Source organism: Rhagoletis pomonella, unplaced genomic scaffold, assembly GCF_013731165.1.
Source record: "Rhagoletis pomonella isolate Grant_MI unplaced genomic scaffold, Rhpom_1.0 Rhpom_scaffold_00011, whole genome shotgun sequence".
NCBI lineage: Eukaryota > Metazoa > Arthropoda > Insecta > Diptera > Tephritidae > Rhagoletis > Rhagoletis pomonella.
The window spans coordinates 7,445,534-7,465,774 of NW_023458565.1; the positions used below are offsets into that span (position 1 = coordinate 7,445,534).

A 20,241-nucleotide genomic window follows, 5' to 3' on the forward strand; every position below is an offset into this window, starting at 1 on the left:
TGAAGAATCTCAATTAAGACACCCATCAAAGTGCTGAACTAGATAAATAAATAGCCTAAGGTGTGAGGGACTACTGAAGGGTAAGCACAATGTCGTAGCACCGGTATGACCTAAAAACAGTAACAAACCCTCATTTGCAATGAAACTCTCATTAGGGATTTATGCAAGTACCTACCTTCCCGATTTTCAATTTCCCTTGTAATTGACATAATCGATTTGGTATTAAAATTCAACGATTTCATGAATAATTCAACAGCCATTGACACAAAACAACTAAAAGCCAAACAAACAAACAAAAAAAAAAACAGGGTTGAGGGTCATTATGGTAGCCGTGGTTTTAGGTATGCATGTAAGTACAATATGTGTGTTGTATGATAAAACTAACTGTAAAAGTATAAAGTAGCAAAAGGGCTAATGATTCAGTCGACCACATTTGCTTGTTGGCACAGGACGCAGTTATTTGGCTTGGTGCATTGCCGATAAAGACTCCTACATACATACACGATAAATAAATAAAAGTTTTCCAAATATTTTGTGACACGTGCAGAAAACAATGTTTAATACGAAAAAAAACAAAAATAAATTAAACAAGAGAAGGTAAATTGAGGCGCTTCAAATTGTGTATAAGAAAACGGTTGAACGAGCCACAGTGGAAAAACTCGTCGCAGTAGTAGAGGGGGATGTGTACGTGGTAGCAACGTAAACCAGTTCAAACAACAACTGAGTGAAACACCTGTCCTCTTGTTTGCACATACGCACATACATACATAGAAATCCACATGCATATGTATTGACGTATAAATATTTGATGTCCTTTTTTATGATTTTTATTTTTTACCTTTGCCGTGCTACGTGCACTTTTTTGCTTTGCTTCATTACTCCTTGCTTTTTTGTAATGCTTCGTCGTTTATTTTTTCGTTTGTTCGTGTTTGCTTAAACTTACAAGTCCTTAATGCATTCAACCATTGTGTGTGTGCCCGTAAACAGCGACAGCTCCGCTATTACCGGTTTTACGACTGGTAACGCAACCGGGAAATTGCTGTATCGCACAGGACACATTTGTGTGCATCCTTAAGTACATACACATGCATGTATGTATGTATGTATGTATGTATGTATGTATGTGCGTGCTAGTGGTTTTGGGGCAAAAGTTGAAGCCAAAACCGGTAGGCAATCCTGAGGAAATATTTTCAAATTTCCGTCTACATGATTGTATTGATTTTACAAACGTATTTACATATGTTGGTTGTTCTTTTTTTTATTCACTTGCTAACCGGAATATATAGTACTTGTATTTACATTAGGGCGGGTTAATTTGTATTGGAGATTTTTTTGACTATGCACGTATAGCATAGGCGAAATCTACGTGTAATTCTAAGCAAATTTACCGAAGAAACAAAAACAATCAATTTTTGCCCATAGTGCAAATGCGATTCGTGGCAGATTTTCGGTTCTGTATGATCCGTTTTCGGGTCTTTGGGAATCGAATTTCGGTTCATTGGGAAATACTTTTCTCGGGCCTTTTGGAATCGAGATTGGATTCTTCCGTCATACCCATTTGTCGGTTCTTGTAAGAACCGGACCGGTAAGTTCTCTACTGGATCACAATTTATTTTTTTTAGTCCAGAACTTCTCTGCCCGCCGTATGTAGAACTAGATATTAGCACATATTATATTTACGCAATTTCCGAAAGAGCACCTTGTTAGGCGAGTCCGTCGGCTTTTTCGTCGAAAGTAGCGCCAATGTCGTTCGTGAGCAGAATAATGTCAAAAAAATACCCTCCGCGAAAAAGTATTATACCACTAAACTTTTTCTCCAGAAATTGGTCTGAAATGCATGAAAAAAACATAAATTTTAGAAATTTGCCTAATTTCAAATTTTGCCAACATCTATTTGAAATTAGTCAAAAAAATAGAAATATATATATGTTATAAATTTTCATACAACTTTTTTCAAAAAATTTTTATAAATACTTTCATATATAATTCAATTTTTAGTGCAGTTTGACAAAATTACGTAAAGCATGTTCTCATCGAATTTACATTTTGAAGTTATCAAATAAAAGGCATATTTGTCAGCGTTAAGCTTTTTCAACAATTAACCCGTTCAGGTACCAAAAATTTCAGAAACATTTTTCACTTAATAATTATGGCATGTGAATGGATTAAAATCTTAATAATATGAATACAAATTTTTCAGTGATTTCTCTGAAATGGATTTTGGTTAGGAAATCAAAAAGTTATTGTAGTCCTCATAAAAACGGCATAACAATTTGCCTAAAACTACATGAAAGACATCATTAAGTCAAAAAAAATTAGAGCAGTTTATTAAAGCTTTGTTGCAGATCGTTCAAGCGCCCTTGCTAGGAGCGCTGGATTGTGCTCCCGGGGGCTTAAGGTTTTCGCCGCCATTCTAACCTAGTCCCCTTCTACCTTGGAAACTTTAAAGCTTTTGCTAGCGATATTGCACTCACAGCAACGGCCAAGCGTCTCCAAACGCTTAGAACTTTTTCAGAGTGCTCTCTGTTAGAATAGCTGGTTAAAAGAAAGTGGACTCAAGCTCAATTTCACCAATATCGAAACGGTATCATTCACGGGAAAATACAAGATACAGCTTTTATGCTACCCTCTGTAAATTCTCTGAGCCTTACATTACTTACAGAGGAAACGGAAACTTACGGAACGATCCAGGAAAGCCACAACTTCGCTCTACGCCTGTAAAGCAGCAGTGGTGAAGCGATGGGGTCTGAAACTGCACATAATACACTGGATGTACGCGACGGATGGTGGCCGACTCTAGAAAAGTTCACTTTTAGAAGCACATTGGAAAGGTAACCAAGCGCTGCCACAAGTATTTCAATGGCAACTTCATTCAATTTTCATCCTACCGACCTTTATGGTAGCTTTCAACTCAGTTGCAACGTAATCAGATTGAATGCGGTTCACATTTTGAGAAATCTTAGATTTGGTCACTCAACAATTGTGGGCAGCATTCCAGAAGCCTTACAAGAGGCTGTGCTACACCAGCACAATCTGTTGCTTCGAAAAGATGGGTCAAATCTTGATAATAAGGTTAGTAGAAGAATTTACTCTAAAGACCTCTCATTAAACTTTAGCATGTGGCTCCCGGGCCACTGCAGCATTTTCTAAGCCGAGTTAGTAGCTCTAATGGAGGTGGCCTTAATAGTGCCACATTTTCTCAACAGTCTGGAAACTGCGCAGCAGACAAGCTTGCATAGACATGGCACTGGCGCTCCCTGTCTTTGTGTAAACACTGATTAAAATTTGGTCAAAAACGAAGTGTGAAGGAACCAACCTGTTCTGTAACCAACCAGTTCTAGCCAAGTAACGATGAGAAAACATCTTTCACTCTGTTACGAACTGATCGCCCCATTATTAGCGCAGTGGTAGGAAGAAGTAGAGGACACTGCTTAACGGGTTACGCCCCTAACGATTTTTGTCGTGATAGTATAGGGCTCTATCTGTGCCGCTGTTTAGCTAATTTCGACTAGTTTCGTTAAAGTATCACACTGGTTCTATTACACGGTAAACTGAGGGAGGGAACAAGAGCTCGACAAAGCGGTAACACCATTGACCTAACAGGCCTCTCTGCTGGACTGTGCGGAGTGGCAACCGCCGTAACCTTACCTGGCCTAACTTAATGAACTCTGCTATTTTCGACAAAGCCAACTATCAATTCTGTAAAAGCAATTGTATTGGTGGTGCATATACATATGTAGTTTTACAACCTTTAAGGTAACCTCCGACAAGGGTAACGTGCCACCAGTCCGCCGTTGAAGAAAAAACTCACTAAACATCACTGGGCTGGTGGCCAAAAAAGAGAACTTAAGTAAAAGAACATACAACTACTTGCAAGCACTAATAAATCCTTATACATATACATACACTCATATGTACATACACATGTGTGTATTTAATTGAGTTATGTTGAGGTTAAATATTTCCTAGGCCATTAATATTTGTATATGTGCTAGAAGTCCTCGTAAATAACCAAAACTGCTGTAGAGATGCCAAATTTGCAAACTAGCAGCATATTCTAAATATTCTTTATTCAAAAATGGTAAAACTTTGTACATACACTTCGTCTACCCCCGCCTCCTCTTTAGCACATTTAATTGCACTGAAGGATACAAATTTGGCAATGACGTTGTTTGCATTTAGACAACCAGCAGTGAGGGCTGACGGTCTCGAACACAATGCTTGGCTAAAAACAAGTCTTGCCAAGTAACAATGGATGTAGGCTGCATTAACATGTGTCGCTTGCAGAACAGAATAGGAATAGTTCAGTTTGTGATGGTACCCATCCAATGGGAAGCACATATGTATATGTTAATATTTTCTGAGCTATTCTAAATATGCATTTCTCAGCTTGACACATGCGATCATATAGCATAAAGTTTAATTTTAATTCATGGTGGTGTTGCTGGCGTTTCATTTTAGATCGCCCTAAAAGTACAAATTTCAAAACAGTCTCGAAACGTATGGGTGGGAACTAATCCCGAATGTACTCGTCCAATTATGACTACTGAATGTGCTCACAGCGAATATGTAAGACATTACTTACACAATTGAGGGCATGGTAGCCAAAGTACGCTAACTCAACTTAGCAAAAAAATAGAGATGTGACCTAAAAACTCTTAACTAGAAAGGTGCAGCTAATAGCCCGATCATTCCCCGTTTGAATTTCTTATGATGTTATAGTAATCAACAGATAACTGCAATGAAATTATTTGAATTTACCATAAAAGTGTTATAAAAACCGTTGGTAATATTGTCTTATAATTTTTAATGTTTTTGCAGATAGGCTACTTTGCATCTCATCGCGGCAATTGTGAATATAGAAGTCTGTGCATTGTCTTACTTACTGCAGTCCTTCTTTTCGCTTGCCAAAAACATTTTTCTATGTCGGCTCCTGCGCTCGTTTCCATCCTTTCAAGTTATATTTTATTCTTTTTACAAAACTTTACATTTTGTTTTTCTCCACGCTGACGCGCGCCGTTGTTGCCATGTGTGTGTGTTTTTTTAATAGTTTTTTCTTATACCCGGTTCGTTGCTGTTATGGACACATTGGAGGCGAATAAGTTCTTGTCTCATTTTTAGACATAGCAACGCATTAACAGTGGGCTAGATTATGAACTATACCTACAGAAATAAAAATTACGGAACATGAACCTTGTTGTTGTTGTTGTAACAGCAAAGAGTTTTTGGGGAATTTTATTAGAGTAAGAGTGCCGAGCTAGATATAAATCTGGGTCGCACCGGTAACGTAAACACGTCTGTTCTGGGAGCGATGGTCAACTATACTATAAACATAGCCATTGTCTTCGTTATCGCTTCTCAGATTGAGCCAAGCCACAACTTGAATTCAGCAAAAAATTTAGCCAAACAATTATTTATCCGGACGATTTCCATTACAAATTTATTTTCCGCTTTCTTCCGTGAAATGTACCTTTCTTAAAATTTTTGAATAAATGAAAATTTTGTTCCCGAAAGCTTTTTAAAGTGTTTCTTACCTTATCTGGCTTAATGAGACTCGACCTGGCAACGTTTCTATACCTCATGTTCTGCCTCATAGTCATCTTGGCAGAGTTGGAATATAGTATGTATGTACACTGGATTTTCGTTGGCAAAGAAGTTTTGGAAAAATCGCGTAACACTTACCCTAGACTTCAAAACACACACCAAAACACTTTAAAACAAACCTTGGGCTTGCTGTTTAGGCTGTGAGCTGTCGATCATCCCAGCTGATACATTACCGACACCTCTTAGACAAAAATGCGCCACTGACCATTGGCGAAAGCTGGCGGAAAAACAGAGTTATGACCCTTGTTGCAATTATTCTCGAGGCACGACAAAAGTATTGGTTGTCGACGATACAACGTTCGCAATGCATGTCTTCAACTTGAGGAATAAATCTTTTGTCTACAATGTCCCAGATTCAGTTCGAGAGCTCATCAGCCAGTTCGCTTGCTTGAAGATCGCACTGTCCTAGTACCAAAATAATTGAAAATCCTGCATAATACCTCATGTTGTACATGCGTTTTCCCAGCTTTACTTTAATATGGAATCCGCATAATCAAAATCCGGTTTGGTTTCTCTGAGATTGCAAAACCCTGCGATAGAAACCTTGTCGCATTAGTGCCCATGTAAGATAACCTGAAGTTTACCTCCAGGTGCCATTCAGCATCACAAGGCATACTGCCGTTATACATATTTCCTCTTAAAAGAGTCTTTCATGTCAGTTTCCTATCCAGATATACTCCAGAATATTTCACGTCTACGGAATGCCGAAAGGCTTTTTGGCTTAGAAATACCATGGTTGTCTTGGTGGTATTGGCTGCAAGTCCCTAAAATGTGGACAATGCACCAGTCTTAAGTGTAGGAATTATTAAATGTTTGGACAGTAGAGGCTTCTTTAAATAAAAATGTACTCTGAAGTGTCTCTCTCGACATATATTTTTAACATATGTCCACTTAAAAGGTAATCAAATACTCTGAAGACCGAACCTTTGTGACGGTTTAGAAAACATATTTCTCCTCATTTCTCTTATAGATACCATTGAAAGGAGAGAGCTTATCATAGTTTCAAGGACCCTACCACGTCTGGCAGTCAAGCACTTAAGGAAACAAGTAGTATTGGCAAAGAGTCACTCAATGTCAGCGAAGACCCTCATCATGTATGAATTTCTTTGCTTCCAGATCCACTTCCACCTTAGTGACAAGATCGTGACCGGATCTCCCGATTTTGTATGCCTTCTGGTTTGTATTTAGTGACCCTTTCCATAAATTGCCTGACTAAATATTGAGTCTGGGTAAGTAGAAGTTGAGATGGTTACAGAATCCAGATCGTAACTGGGCCAGAATTATGCGGATTTCTCTCGGCAGTTGAAGCTGAAAATCGCCCACAGGTGGACTCTGATGACGCCATTCACAGGAAGGGAGTCTCTGTAGGTACTAAACGTCTCCGTGTAAATGCCAGTACCTACAGTCCCGACGGTTGTGGGTCAGGAGGTTGTTGTACGTAGTGCTGGACCTTGCTGTTCAGTTCATAGAGATGCCTTCTGAAGTGCCCAGGTGGATGGTTTCGCCTCGATGTTCTGATGATCTCGTTTGTATCACTATATTAGGAACTGCTTGCTAAGAATAATGCTGTGCTCTCTTAATGGCAGCATTGGGGCCACACTATGAATGTGCTGTTCTGGCGAAATTAGAAGTCATCCCTGGCTGTCCGGAGTGCTGTGTTGTGGCGTGTTTGTAGCTTCATCCACTGTGTCCTACACGTCCCCGGCGAACACACGGGTGATACATAATTTAGATCCGGCCGGGCAATTACCTTGTATGTTTTCAACAACGTTTCTTTATCTTTGCCCCAACTGCTACCGGGGAACCATTTGAGGACTTTGTTGCGGATCTGTACTTTGCTGGCAATTGCGGTTGTGTGCGCCGAGAAAGAGTGCAGGCTGTCGAATGTTATTCCGAGGATTTCTCGGTTATTCACAGTCAGAATTGCTACGCCGTTGCCTTGAATACTCCGCTGTAGTCCGACCGCTATCGTGTCGGTGGTAAAAATAGTTGCAGAGGATTTCGTAGGAGAGAGGGTTAGGCTTCGTGCAGTGAAGATGCGAGAAAGTTCGGAGAGGTAACCGTTTACTTTGAAGCACAGGTAATCAATTCTATTGCCGCCGGATGCCAATACCTAGCTAATTATTCCAAAGCAACTCAGAAACGCAGCAAAGTTAGGGTATTTATAAAAAAAGATAATAAACAGATGAACAAAAATAACGGGGAATGTATTTTTATCCTTCGCACGTCAAATTTTAGCTTTCATTTAGGTTAGGTCAACGGAGCAGTCCAGAGCTAGGCTGATCGGGGTTTTAATGCTTTGTTGGGAAGCATTCTGGAATATGTTTTTTTTTTTTCTAAGTTCAGCGCTCCGCCACCGGACTACTTTTCATAGCCAACTAAAATTCTCATTACCTCATTTGTCGGCCCTTAAATTGTCGATACACCGTACGATGAATTTGCCTAAAAACGCTCAATTGTTTACCACTGTGCCACCAGCCGTTCCAAGTCGCTGCCGGTGCTTAACGCTTCGTCTAGCCACGTCGCATCCGCACACATGTCGACTAACTAACTGGTTGGATGGCTGCTATGAGCTCTAAGGCGGTCTGGCGCGCGTCTACGGCGCTCATACTTACATATTTACGTATGTACATACATGAATGTATGTGAATGCATTTTTATGTCTCTATTATTGGCAGCCGTCTTGACACCATTGCCACAGTGCGCAACGCTGGCGTGGAGTGCGCGGTATTCAAGACACTGGCGACAACGTTGACACGTTTTACACTTTGTTTGTCGCAAATAACAGAGGACTTTTGCATTTCCAGACATTTGCTTTGATTTATAGAAAAATGTTGCAACTAATGCTCATCTGATTGAGTGTGTAGATGTACATAATATGCACGTGTGCAATTGTGTGTATGTGTGTGAGCGGCGCATATGCCAACGCGCGAATTCCACGGGGCATGACGATGCGCCTTGGCGTTGCAATGCGCTTTATTTTCGTACGGAAGTAACCTTGAGCCAAATAAACTAAATTCCTTTTTTTCACTTTACTATCTGCTTTGTTTTTATTTTTGTAGACACTCCGAGTGGGCATAAATAAATTGTTGCCGACTTCATTCACCGGTACAAAGGGAGCACAGATTGTGCAAAGCAAGCGGCGGCAAGGACGTGCGCTGTAGGTGGCAAGGCTTTTGCAATATATACATACTTAGTTAGCGGCGCTTTACGACAGTCGGTGCTGGCGCGTCAATGTGGAAGAGACAAATTCCAAGGGGCTTGCGTGTAGTGGGTTTGATACATACAAAGACGATAAATGCAACATAGCAAATGAATACAGACGTACGCACGATGCGTTAAATCATCAAAAACACATATCAGCGCGATGGCAGCACAAGCAGATTCGCAGCGCCTGAAGGAGACAGAGACAGCCCACATGGCTAGTAGTGTTGCAACAGTATTAAAGTCAATGTCAACTTCACCTGCAGCACAGCGACAGGGACAGCTGCAACAGCAACAGCAACTCAACCAGCACAGGAAGCCAAAGTCACAGATATATACGCAACCAAAGAGATTCAATTCATCCTCTTTGTTAGACATTGCTGGCATTGACGCGCATGCAAATGCACCCGATAAAGCGTTTGCAAATGGAATTACTCCCGGCGCTACTGTGCCAACGATTCTGCAGCCACAGGCACCGTGCAATTCGGGCGTCTCTTTGAGCTCATTGCCCGATGCGGCTATAGTGCTGCGCGTTCCTTCCACCCTATGCACCACGAATGCCGCCGCACAATTGCATTTGCCGCTAGCTCCAGCATCAGCGGCAGCGTCGACGACCTGTGAACCGCCTGCAGCCGGCGTAGCTACTGTTGGACCGGAAACGCTGGCGACAACTCAGAGCACATGTCGCACTGTCTGCTCGCTGGTCGCTTTGGGGATAGAGCCTGTTGCAATGATGGAGGGGCACGGCCACAAAGAGCCTTTGGCTGACTATCAACGCTGCTGTTGGCCGCCGCCACTATTTATTATACTGGTGTCACTGCTGGAGGTGAGTTTGCGAAAATTACGTTTTAATTTGATGCTGAGATTTTTTTGCAGGCGCTTTTCATTTTGGACATACATATGTATGGTAGACATGGATTTTTTGCATTGCATTTGCTTTAAAAATTCATTTATTCCGGCGCATCTGCCGAGCTTGTTGCTGGTATGGCCAATGTTTGAACAAAGCGAGTAGTGTAAAAAAAAATAAAATAATTAATGCTACAGCAAGGACGAAAATTAAATACGAACGTTCAAAATTCATGCTTCCCATTTCGACCAGCACCAGGTTTGGCGGAACTCACTGCTCAAAACTACAATTTGTTTTTTTTTTGTTTGTTCGCCTGGTAATAATGCTTCGGGTGCTGATATCGAGCTTCTGGCCAAATTCACTTGCAGCCAGCCATACCTACACAAGAAATTTTTCTCTCTGCCAAAAAATGCCTTAATTAAACCTACCGTCAGTCTACACTATGCACTTAACATCTCCAGCTTTGCGCTGGAAGCAGGCTACGCAAAAAGTAATCCATTATTGAACATCTAAAAGCCGAGCCCTTTTATTTGACACCTCATTTCTTGTAGTCCAACGAACAGTGCGGATCTCATTTTTTTTTTGATGGGTGGCAACTCTATAAGAATTTAAAGTACTAAATATAATATTCCTATCGATACAAATTATACTTAAGAAAGGTAGTAATTTTTAATTAAGTGGAAACCCTATTCAAAAACTTAAAGCTTTTGTACATGCGAATGCCAGGCCCTTTCATTTGGTGTCTCATTGCGTAATCCAACGAACGGCGAAATTCTTTTAACTTTTTAATAGGTGGCAACCTTACTCAGAAAAATAATACATTATTGCACATGTAGAGGCTAATCGTTGGACAATGACGGTGCAGAACGGTTGCCTACGCTTATTATTATTTAATATAGTAATTTTATTAACAGGTGGCAGCCCCATTAAAAAGAAAAAAAAAACATTACTGCTTTTCTAGAGGCCAAAACATAAAAATATTTTTTTTTTCACTTTTAATTCCACAGAGATTGAGTAAAAGAAAAATACTGATAAAAATAAAATATTTCACACAAACGGGGTGGAAATTTTGAAACTCCTGCCCACAAACAAAATGTTTGTAAGTCAAATATTAGTGGCATTGTGCTGCTAGGCAGTGTCACACGATTGGGTATTTGCCCGAAGTTGGTGCAAATCGTATCCCAACTGTGTGAATACCCAAATATTTTTCTATATCACGAAAAATAATTTGTTGAAATTTTTCAATACAAGATTGCTGTATTGTACCAATTTTTACCTACAAATAAAAATTGTCAAAATTTTTTTATTTTGTACCAATAGCCTAATGTAAAAGTGCACAAATCTGTACAAATGTAGCAATCAAATGACACAGCCTTAAAAATGTACGCAATTAAAAAAAAAAAATATTAATCAACAAATTTTCGTAAAAATGTCAAATTTTTAATTAGATTCTGAGTATGTAGTTTAATAAAGTAGAAGTAGAATAAAGTACAAGTTTGAAATAGCTAAAAATTACGGTTGATTTTTTAGAATTTTAAAAAAAGTTCGAAATTTGTACGAAAGTTTGTTGAATTTGTTTAATATTGCACAAAGTTGGAAACATGGATTTACACAGGTTTTGTTAAAGAATAAACCTATAATTTAATATAGTAAAATCTCATTTTATTAGTAACAACAATTTTTGGTAGCTTGAAAACTGATTTGGTAGGCTTTTTGGTAGGTACCCAAAAATATTCTCCAGTGGCAAGGTGGGATATTCATATATACATCGACCCTATTAAGCTGGCATTTCAGGGTACTATTTGATATATATAAGTAAAATTTGAAAGTTAGGGGGGGAGGCTCGAGCACCCCCTGCCCCTACCTGGCTACGCCCATGCATACATACATCTCCATTTGGAACATGCTAAAGAGCATTTCTCCATGAATTTTGGCTTGTTTTGTAAGACTATCGTGCCACCATAAAAGAATAAACAAAATCTTTCAAACTGTCTTTCAATTGTCTTACAAAAGACTGGCAACTATTTTAGGCAGAATTGCACTGTTATTTCTTTCGGGGATTTTGTCTATTTAAAGACAGTAGGGGAGGAAACCCTATGCATTCCTTTACTGGTTTTCAATTTCAAATTCATTTTACGAAGTTAAAAACTTTAACTCGCAAAATTCACATTGAAACGATTACGTCAACGTTCTAATAAAAGAAAAAGTTAAACAATTTTCAGAAAGTATTCGTTTCGGCTAAACTTAGTTTAAAAGAAGCGCCTTTTAGTTTATTAAAACTATCTCCTAATAACGGCAATTGCGAAGTTACTGCAGCAGCGTCATTGAACTTCAGTGCTACGGTCGGTGCGGTGCGTTGAAATTGCCTTTTGGGCGGTGCAGGGCGTGAATATGTTGCAGAGAAGGGCAACCAGACACTCTATGTAGTACGGTTTATTTGAATTGAACTTTCAAAGTTGCTCCACAACACTTTGCTAAAAAAGAAAACAAACCAAATACATATATACATACACACATATGTACATAAATAAACAAATGATGGCAGCTAACTCGAGTGAGCTCATATTTCATCAGAGCCATTGTGCAAAAATGGGCAAAATGAAAAAGTCATTTGGGGAGGTGGGCTGCTGGTGTAGCGGCTGAAGTATTCCAAGTAATATCTGTCATGGTCTGTGTTGTGACCAGTGTTGCCACGGACACATTTTTTTATCTACCGAAATTTCCTACCAGATTCAACGAAAACCTATGATTTATTTTTTTTTGGTTTTTAATTTTTTTTTTCAATATCAAGTTTATTAAAAATGTAATACAAAGCATTTAGTAAAACTAAAACGCAGCTAGTAGTACAAAAAAAAAAAAAACAAAAAAAAAATTAACTGTGTATAACAATTAATTTTTCTGTATAGGTTTATACAAATCTCTCTTTACACATACATACATATTATTATTATTATTACGTCAGGAATATTCGAGCTGCGACATGAGAAGATCTGTTGTGCTAAACCCGGCCCACAAAACCTGCAATCCGTCTATAGAGAAAGTCCTATTTTATTCAAGTTGTACCTTAACTTGCAGTGTCAGGATGCCAGTAAGAGTTCTAAGACTTTACCGGGGTAAGTTCATGAAGTCGTTCGGAATTCCTCCTTCAGGGACTTATGAATCACTTTAATTGGTCTCATTCCCTTCGACTTCCGCCAGTGGGCAGCAATTTGAAATTCTTTCCAGCCCCTAAGTAGTTCTGCAATGTATCCTTTAAATGTACCCTTCATATACCGGAACCCACCACAACGTTACGCCATTGTGGGCACCCAAGTGGTTCTGTAGAGTTTTACAGCTGAATGCACCGGTGAAATGTTCATGTAAACAAGGTTGATAAAACTGTTTGAAGATACATATTTTCCGTTTTTTTTCGCTAATAACTATTATTGTCGCAGAACCTACCAAAATCCATTCTAGCCTACCAACCTACCAAATGGATAAAAACCTACCAGTTTTGGTAGGAAAAGCTCATGTGTGGCAACGCTGGTTGTGACCCACAATGGCTTGGTAACTGCCGTTGTAGTGGCAATAATACACGCAAAAACAATTTTACAGGGCCATTCAAATGTGCAGTACGCCCCGAAGCGAAAACTATAGATACGTAGTAGTAATGCAAGCACATCCATTCATCCAACTGTACGTCCGTCCGTCAGTCCATCTGTACATTGTAAGTGAATATATGTATGTATCAGACATCTGCAGCGGGTGCATGATTTTCGTGTATACTCGATCATCTAACAAAACCCGTTTTGCATCGTTCTCTGTATACGAGCAGAAGTATTGTTCGTTATCGACTGAGCTCAAGACGAACATGTTGGCCACAACACCCGATTGCTTTTCATACATACTTGATTGGGTTCGGGTGCTTTGCAGCTCAATATATCCGGGTGTTCGAGTTTCAACCCGAGTGTGCACAAAATTTTCTTGATTGGCTTATGACGTTTTTGTTTCTACAAAAAATGTTGCCTTCTCATCGCGGTGCTCTTAGTTTTTGTGCGTAGAGGGTAAAGAGAAGGTTGAATTTTTCGGTAGTTTGTTTAAGTGTACATTTAACCATTTCTTATATTTTTGCTCATACAAAATGCGGCATCACGACGCCTACATCCATTTAGGTATAAATGTGTGTAGATCGGCGATGCCCAAGCCCTATACACTCGGAGCACATTTATTTTTTGTAAAAGTATTTATGTACCTACATAGTTTTAGGCTGTGTTCTAATATATACACACACAGCTTTCCACGCGAAACTATACGAAATAGATGCAAACACATTTTTGTCTACTTCGCTTCTAATTTTTTCATTGCGTATGCACAAGCACAAAGCAACAACATTTTCGTATGCTTTGTGGGAACATATTGGCGCCAGTTACCTTCAGCGTAAATTTCTTTGTTGTCCTGCATTTTATCGCAATGTTCGGGTGTCCGTTTCATTGTTACACAAATTTTCGGGTTAGCTGCGGGTGTCCGAGTGTGGTGTTCGCTTGTGCTCAATTTATAGCGAGGGTGATCGAACAGACTCGTTCGTAACCAAAGCAGCTGTCGGGTATGCATCTCGATCGAACACATAGTAGCCGAGTGTGGCGTTCGCTTGTGCTTGATTTTTAGTGAGTGTGATCAAAAAGGCTCGATCTACTCAAAGCTGTTCTCTGGTATGTATACATACATAGTTTAGTGCGTAAAAGGGGTGCAAATGTCTATGTTTATACGAGTTAATATTACATTTCATAGTCTAGCACTTGTCTGCCCAATGGAAATAGTAAGTGCTGTTATATTTCTTTGAGTAGTTGGGGGCGAGGGGCCATTTGTTGGCTCAACTATCTGCCGCTCTAACCGACTGCATATACAGTAAGCGTCAAAAATATGAATACGATTTTCTTTTTTTATATTTTCCATACCAAAGTTTTATTATTTTTTTCATCCAACAGCAAAAACAAACAGAATATATTTTTTTCACTTTCACACAGAACTCGGGAAAATTAAAGAAATACCAAAAAAAAAAATGCATCAAAATTTTCAACTTTTCAATCCGATTTCTTAGAAAAATTTTGATTATGCGGTTTTGTAGCCCATTAAATTCTAGTAAGGTGCAAGTTTCAAGTCTCTAAAAAATAACCATTGATTATTGAGATATTTTGTTTTTGCCGAGGGTATTGCGCTTTTTCTTCCATATAAAAAAATAGATTTGTTCATGCATTAAAATTTAATGGGCTACAAAAATGCATACTCAAAACCTGTCAAAAATGTCGAATGGAAAAGTTTAAAATACTGATGCAAGTTTTTTGATGTTTCTTGAATTTTCCCGAGTTCTATGTGGAATTGAAAAAATGATTCTGCTGGTTTTTGCTGTTAAATGAATATCTTTATAAATAAATAAGAAACATTTTGCATGCAAAATATAAATAAAGAATATCGTCAAAACGTCAGGGTATTCACATTTCTGACGCTGACTGTACAAGTAAATACATGGTGGAAATGAAATTTGAAATTGACCCCAGCGTTAGTACGTGTTTGTATGCGTAGTTAAACCGATCCTTCCTCTACTACAATAAAAAATTGCTTCAAAAACTGTGTCCACTGCGCTCCTCGTCGCTCTCTTCGATGACAAAACTGCTAGTTTGAGTTTCCCTGCATACTTGCCCCGCGACACAAGGCAATGTCTGCCATGGTGTCTCGCCAAGACACAATCGACTCCAACTCCTTTTTTGCAATTTTGCAGACAAGTCGTCTTGTCGTACTCGTATTCCCTTGCTGTTCATGCTGGGTGTGATGGTGGTGGTATGATGACGTGATGGCATGCAACTTTACGATTTCAATTGGGGGGTTGCACTACGCTCCTTTTATGATGTGCCATTCATTTTTCATCACTTTTCTACGCTTTATTTTGTAATCAGGAAATTGTTCGGGGAAAATACGCTTTCATCCATTGCGAATTTTCGCATTTGATAAATTTATGCGTCTTTTACATCTCGCAATTTCGATGCATTTTAATGTTTGATGTCTGAGAGAAGCTCATAGCAAAAGGCCTACATACGAGGGTGGCACAAATTATTCTATTTAGATAATTTTTTGTTTTTGGAAAATGTGATAAAGTTTGCCTATGTAGCATTTATTTTATTGGACTCAGACAAAATTGCTTAGGCGGGCAAAAAAAGAAAAAGGAGAAATATTTCCTTTTGTAACTTTTAAAGAACCTATAAAATTTCAACGCTCCCAATTTTTTTTAACAGACTTTCCTTGTTACATTTCCACTACGAGAAGGCCTGCGAGTAATATTACCGATATTTTATCAGTATCGTTTAAAATAGATTTCTCGACAATGGTATCGTAGTATTTTTTTTTTTGAAATCGTTATCGATATATCATCGATACACATAGCTATCGAAAGTAAGACGATATCGGTCGGGGGAAAAATGTGATGCTTTGCAATTCGTTCATATTTTTGGTAATTTTAATAGACAATCACCCTATTTACAGAATCAAATTTGTTATGCTTTCCTCCCAACTCAAGCCGAAGTTCAATTTCTTCTCAGTGCCATAGTGATTAATTTTTTCCGCCAATTTAAATTTATTTTTACTTAATATTTTGTTAAAAATACCGTTAAAAACCTCTTTCCCTTGCTAGCGTCCTTTTTTATTTACTTTCACATTTGACATTTCTCCTCTTCTTCGCAAAAATAATCGCTAAAACTAGGTTGGACACCGAAAAGTTATCGGTTTAATCTGGAAAAACTAGGAACTAATAACAAAGCCTTTCTGTGGTCCATTCAGAGGATATACAGCAAAGCTCTAAAGGAGATCGAAGGAGTCGCAAATTTCAACCCCATTTGCACACGACAATCGGCAAAAGGCAATCCAAATGAAATGTCTGAGCGATTGCTAAACCTTAGCAGTGAGGGTTTAAGAACTTCCACCGGCTACCTGAAAGGATACTACAGGCTGAGGTACCATCTACAAAAATTAAATTTCCTCCTCCAGCTTACAAAACCTTTAGTTCGTTTCCTCAGAACATACATATGTTTTTTGATTGCCCTTTGAGTGTATTTTTGCCATCAAAAAGCCGTTCGCAAGCGGCATAAAAAGGTACATAGGTCCATCCATTTATGTTATAAGGAGGAGAAGCTCGGCCTAGCACTTAGCATGCTACCAAACCCAATTCTTTTTCAATTCACCCTCGTATATATACATACATACGTATGCACATGCTAAACGAGTATAACCTTTAATGAGAAAAGAAATAAGAAAATAATTGGAATTTGCCAGTAGAGAGATTCCAGTTTGCTTTTATACCAATTTTATTAGATAAGTATAGTAGATCATTAATCAATATAGATTAATTTGATGAAGTATTTATTGCAGAAAGAAATTTTATACTTCTCATTTCTGTTATCTGCTTTCTTGTAATACCAAGAGGTTAAACAAATTTACAAAGTAGTGGATTCTAGTAAGCATTCATCAACAACAAAACTTATAATGCGTTATCAAGGAAGATTTGTACAATATATGTATGTATGTACATAATTATATTAGACTGGTTATAAAAAAATCGGAATTTTTTGTCTTCAAAATTACCCGTGAAACCTTTTCGGGGCAGTGAAAAAAGATGCCTGTCAAAAGCCCAGCCCTTAATACATATTAAGATTTCGAGGTCGCTCATACCGAATTTCTATCTTCATATAAATAACACAAAAAAAAAATTCAGAATTTTGAAATTTCATAACTCTTTTTTAAGTCAGCGTATCGGAATGAGCAATATAAATTATTTTTAAGGAAATCGAAGGATGTAACAATGAGCCTCTTATTTCTTTCCTCTCCTCTTTCTTTCTGGTAAGAGCCCTTCCCGCAGATTTGTTTAATGTCAATAGTTCCTCATTACAACTTTTATTGAGTCTCGGCCAGAGCGATCTTAAGCTATTACAGTCGTCCCGATTGATCGAGAGGTCATTATTTACAGCTGTGGTATATTCTGCAATCCCCCTTTGCAGAAAAGACATCGGTGGTAGTAGGGAGTCATCCGCTTCGCTAATTTTCATTTACGAACCGTATCAAGTCATATCATCTGCCTTTTCGTTCCCTTATATAGTGCTACGCCCAGGAACCTCGCAGAGGGAGTTTTAACGTGACTCAGTGAAGCCATCGTTGCACGACATTTCCGATATGCATTCGGCTTTACCACCCTGGGGCCTAATATTTTCAATGCCACCTGGTTATCAACGATTGCAGTAACGTTCCCTGACAGAGACTTACTTACCGTATGAGACAAGCCGCCCTTTCTATAGCAAAGATATTCGGCTTATTTAGAGGTCCTTGGAGTAAAGACTCGAGCCGACTCCTTTTTCCAACTTTGAGGCAACAATGTAGATAGGAATACCATCATTTACTGACAGGAGTCCACCTTCCCAATCCTTCCGTGTTGGAAAGTGTATGAAATCCTTAAAGCTAAAATCCCAGCATGACGTGAGGTAGTCAGTTTCGACATCTAAGTCGAACTTGATTTCGTTACTCCGTCGGTACTTATATGCGGCTGAATTTGAGCGATAGCCGAGGTTATATTGATTTTAAGGGCATCGCTAGATTGCCGATTATTAGCGTAGATCTTAGAAATGACCACAAAAGAGTTTAATTTAGGGTAAATCAACACTCAAAGCTGACGTTTTTTTCCCTCATTTCATATAAGGCTATGAAGAGTGTTGGGGGTAAGGAGTGAATCGGCTCGTACTGTGACCGCGTTAGACCTAATTTTTTCACACGCCTTCTGGAAATAACATCACATTCGACCGAAGATGTAAGTTCCCTGCAGGGAAAGCTACCAGTTGTGAACCAGAATGCTACCAGTTTGCGATTCAGCCCAACTAGTTCACGTTGTATCCTTTTTCAATGTTAGCGACTGGTATTTTTAACATGGCGGTGTCATAGGAGATCTCAATTGTCCGCTCCTGCATCAGCACACTACCAGTAGAGATACTAGTAGCATCATATCAGTTGACGGGATAGACTGCCTGTTCATCCCCCGTGAAAAGCATAAGTATGTCATTTTGCTCGCGGCGCTGCAACAGTGGTAATGGTCGACAGAGTAAAGCTTTGGCACGCCATATCAAGAGATCCGAGTTCGAATCTCAGTGGGCGAATGTTTTTTTATTTTTTCTTTTTTTTATTTGTTTATTTTTTATTTATATCTCTTATGTAATTTTTAAATTTATTGTTTCAAAAAGAACAAAAAATTATTTATTTTAATTTTTTTATGGTATTTCAGTATTTAGGTTTTTTCCAAATCAAATTATATTTATGTACAATTTTTATTTTATATTTAAATTGTAATAATTATTTAAATTAATTTACTTACTTTACTTTAACAACCTCCACGCGCACTCCAACCTGAGATCTCAGAACCAGAATCGGTAGTCTTCACTCGACGCCACAGCCGACATTTGTGATGAAAGCAATTAACCACGTTTTAGTTTTGGTTATGCCTATTCAAAGACAGATGTCGCTGATCGCATAGGTTGTACGAAATCGCCGAAATGGTAGGCCGTCGCTTTAGCACATAGTGGTTACTGAACTAGTATTTATACTGGCAGGTTTGGCATATCACTGCGGAGAACTGGTATAATTATAGTCCATGACGAACTGGTAGGACTCTCCCATTTAATACCAGTTTTCGAACTAGAATTTCTACCAACTAGTTTACTTTTTTTTGCGCGGAACTGGTATGATTATGGTTCATAACGAACTGGTATGACTTTTATCCTTAAATAATAGTTCATGAACTGGAATTTGTGCATACTGGTTTAGCTTTTCACTGCAGGGTTGCTTTTTTGGTCTAGTTCCAGGAGATACACAGTTTGTGCAAGTCGATCCGTCATGTACTACGAGTATGCCATACAACATATTGTCGTCTTTCCTGCTCACACATTTATCATAAAAAAAATAATTTCTCATTTTCATTTGCCTCTTAACCACTCTTTTATTTATCCACCGATTTTCTTCGTAAGTAGCTTGTTTTTTTTCGTAAAAGAAAGGCTTTAATAAAAATGAAAAAATTTACAAAAATTTGTTATTTTTTTAATTTTTTCCCTGTTAAAGTTTGAATTTTTTTCATACAATATCCACACAAAGTAATCAAAAATTTTGACCCGATACGGATTTTCTGAAAACGGTATCGTGAAACAGAGATCTAAATTTAGTTTAAGTGTTTGGCCGACTACTAAATGCATTTTTGCACTCCTATTGTGTGCCTAAAAAGGTCATACTTTTCTAATTGCTTGATTTCCATTATATACATTCGGGTGGTCTTCAAATGTAGGAAGCCAATTTTAAAATCAGATGCTACTATAGTCGAAAATATCACATATAAATGATATCTGTGCTCGTGGTATTGTCGATTGAGGGTGAGACTGAAAAAAAGCGTTCATTTGATGTTTTAAGGACCACTCTAATACACATAAATACTTAAATACACATATAATTATATGATTTTCGGAAATCAAATATTATATTCGTTATCAGTGACTCCGAGAGTTCTTACCTATCAAGTTTCATAACAATCCACA

General features: G+C 38.4%; 2 protein-coding genes across 2 annotated transcripts in view; both read left to right on the top strand.

The window, feature by feature from the left end:
* The window catches only part of LOC118747339 (protein rhomboid-like), a 90,279-nt gene that overhangs the window by 48,459 nt on the left and 21,579 nt on the right, over positions 1-20,241 (top strand). Inside the window, exon 2 of the mRNA XM_036481384.1 lies at positions 8,667-9,634. Within this exon, the coding sequence (XP_036337277.1) occupies positions 8,972-9,634 (663 nt within the window). The 5' untranslated portion in view covers positions 8,667-8,971. The remainder of the gene's footprint in view (positions 1-8,666; positions 9,635-20,241) is intronic.
* The window catches only part of LOC118747338 (protein rhomboid-like), a 124,478-nt gene that overhangs the window by 48,429 nt on the left and 55,808 nt on the right, over positions 1-20,241 (top strand). The gene's annotated exons all lie outside the window — the stretch shown is intronic.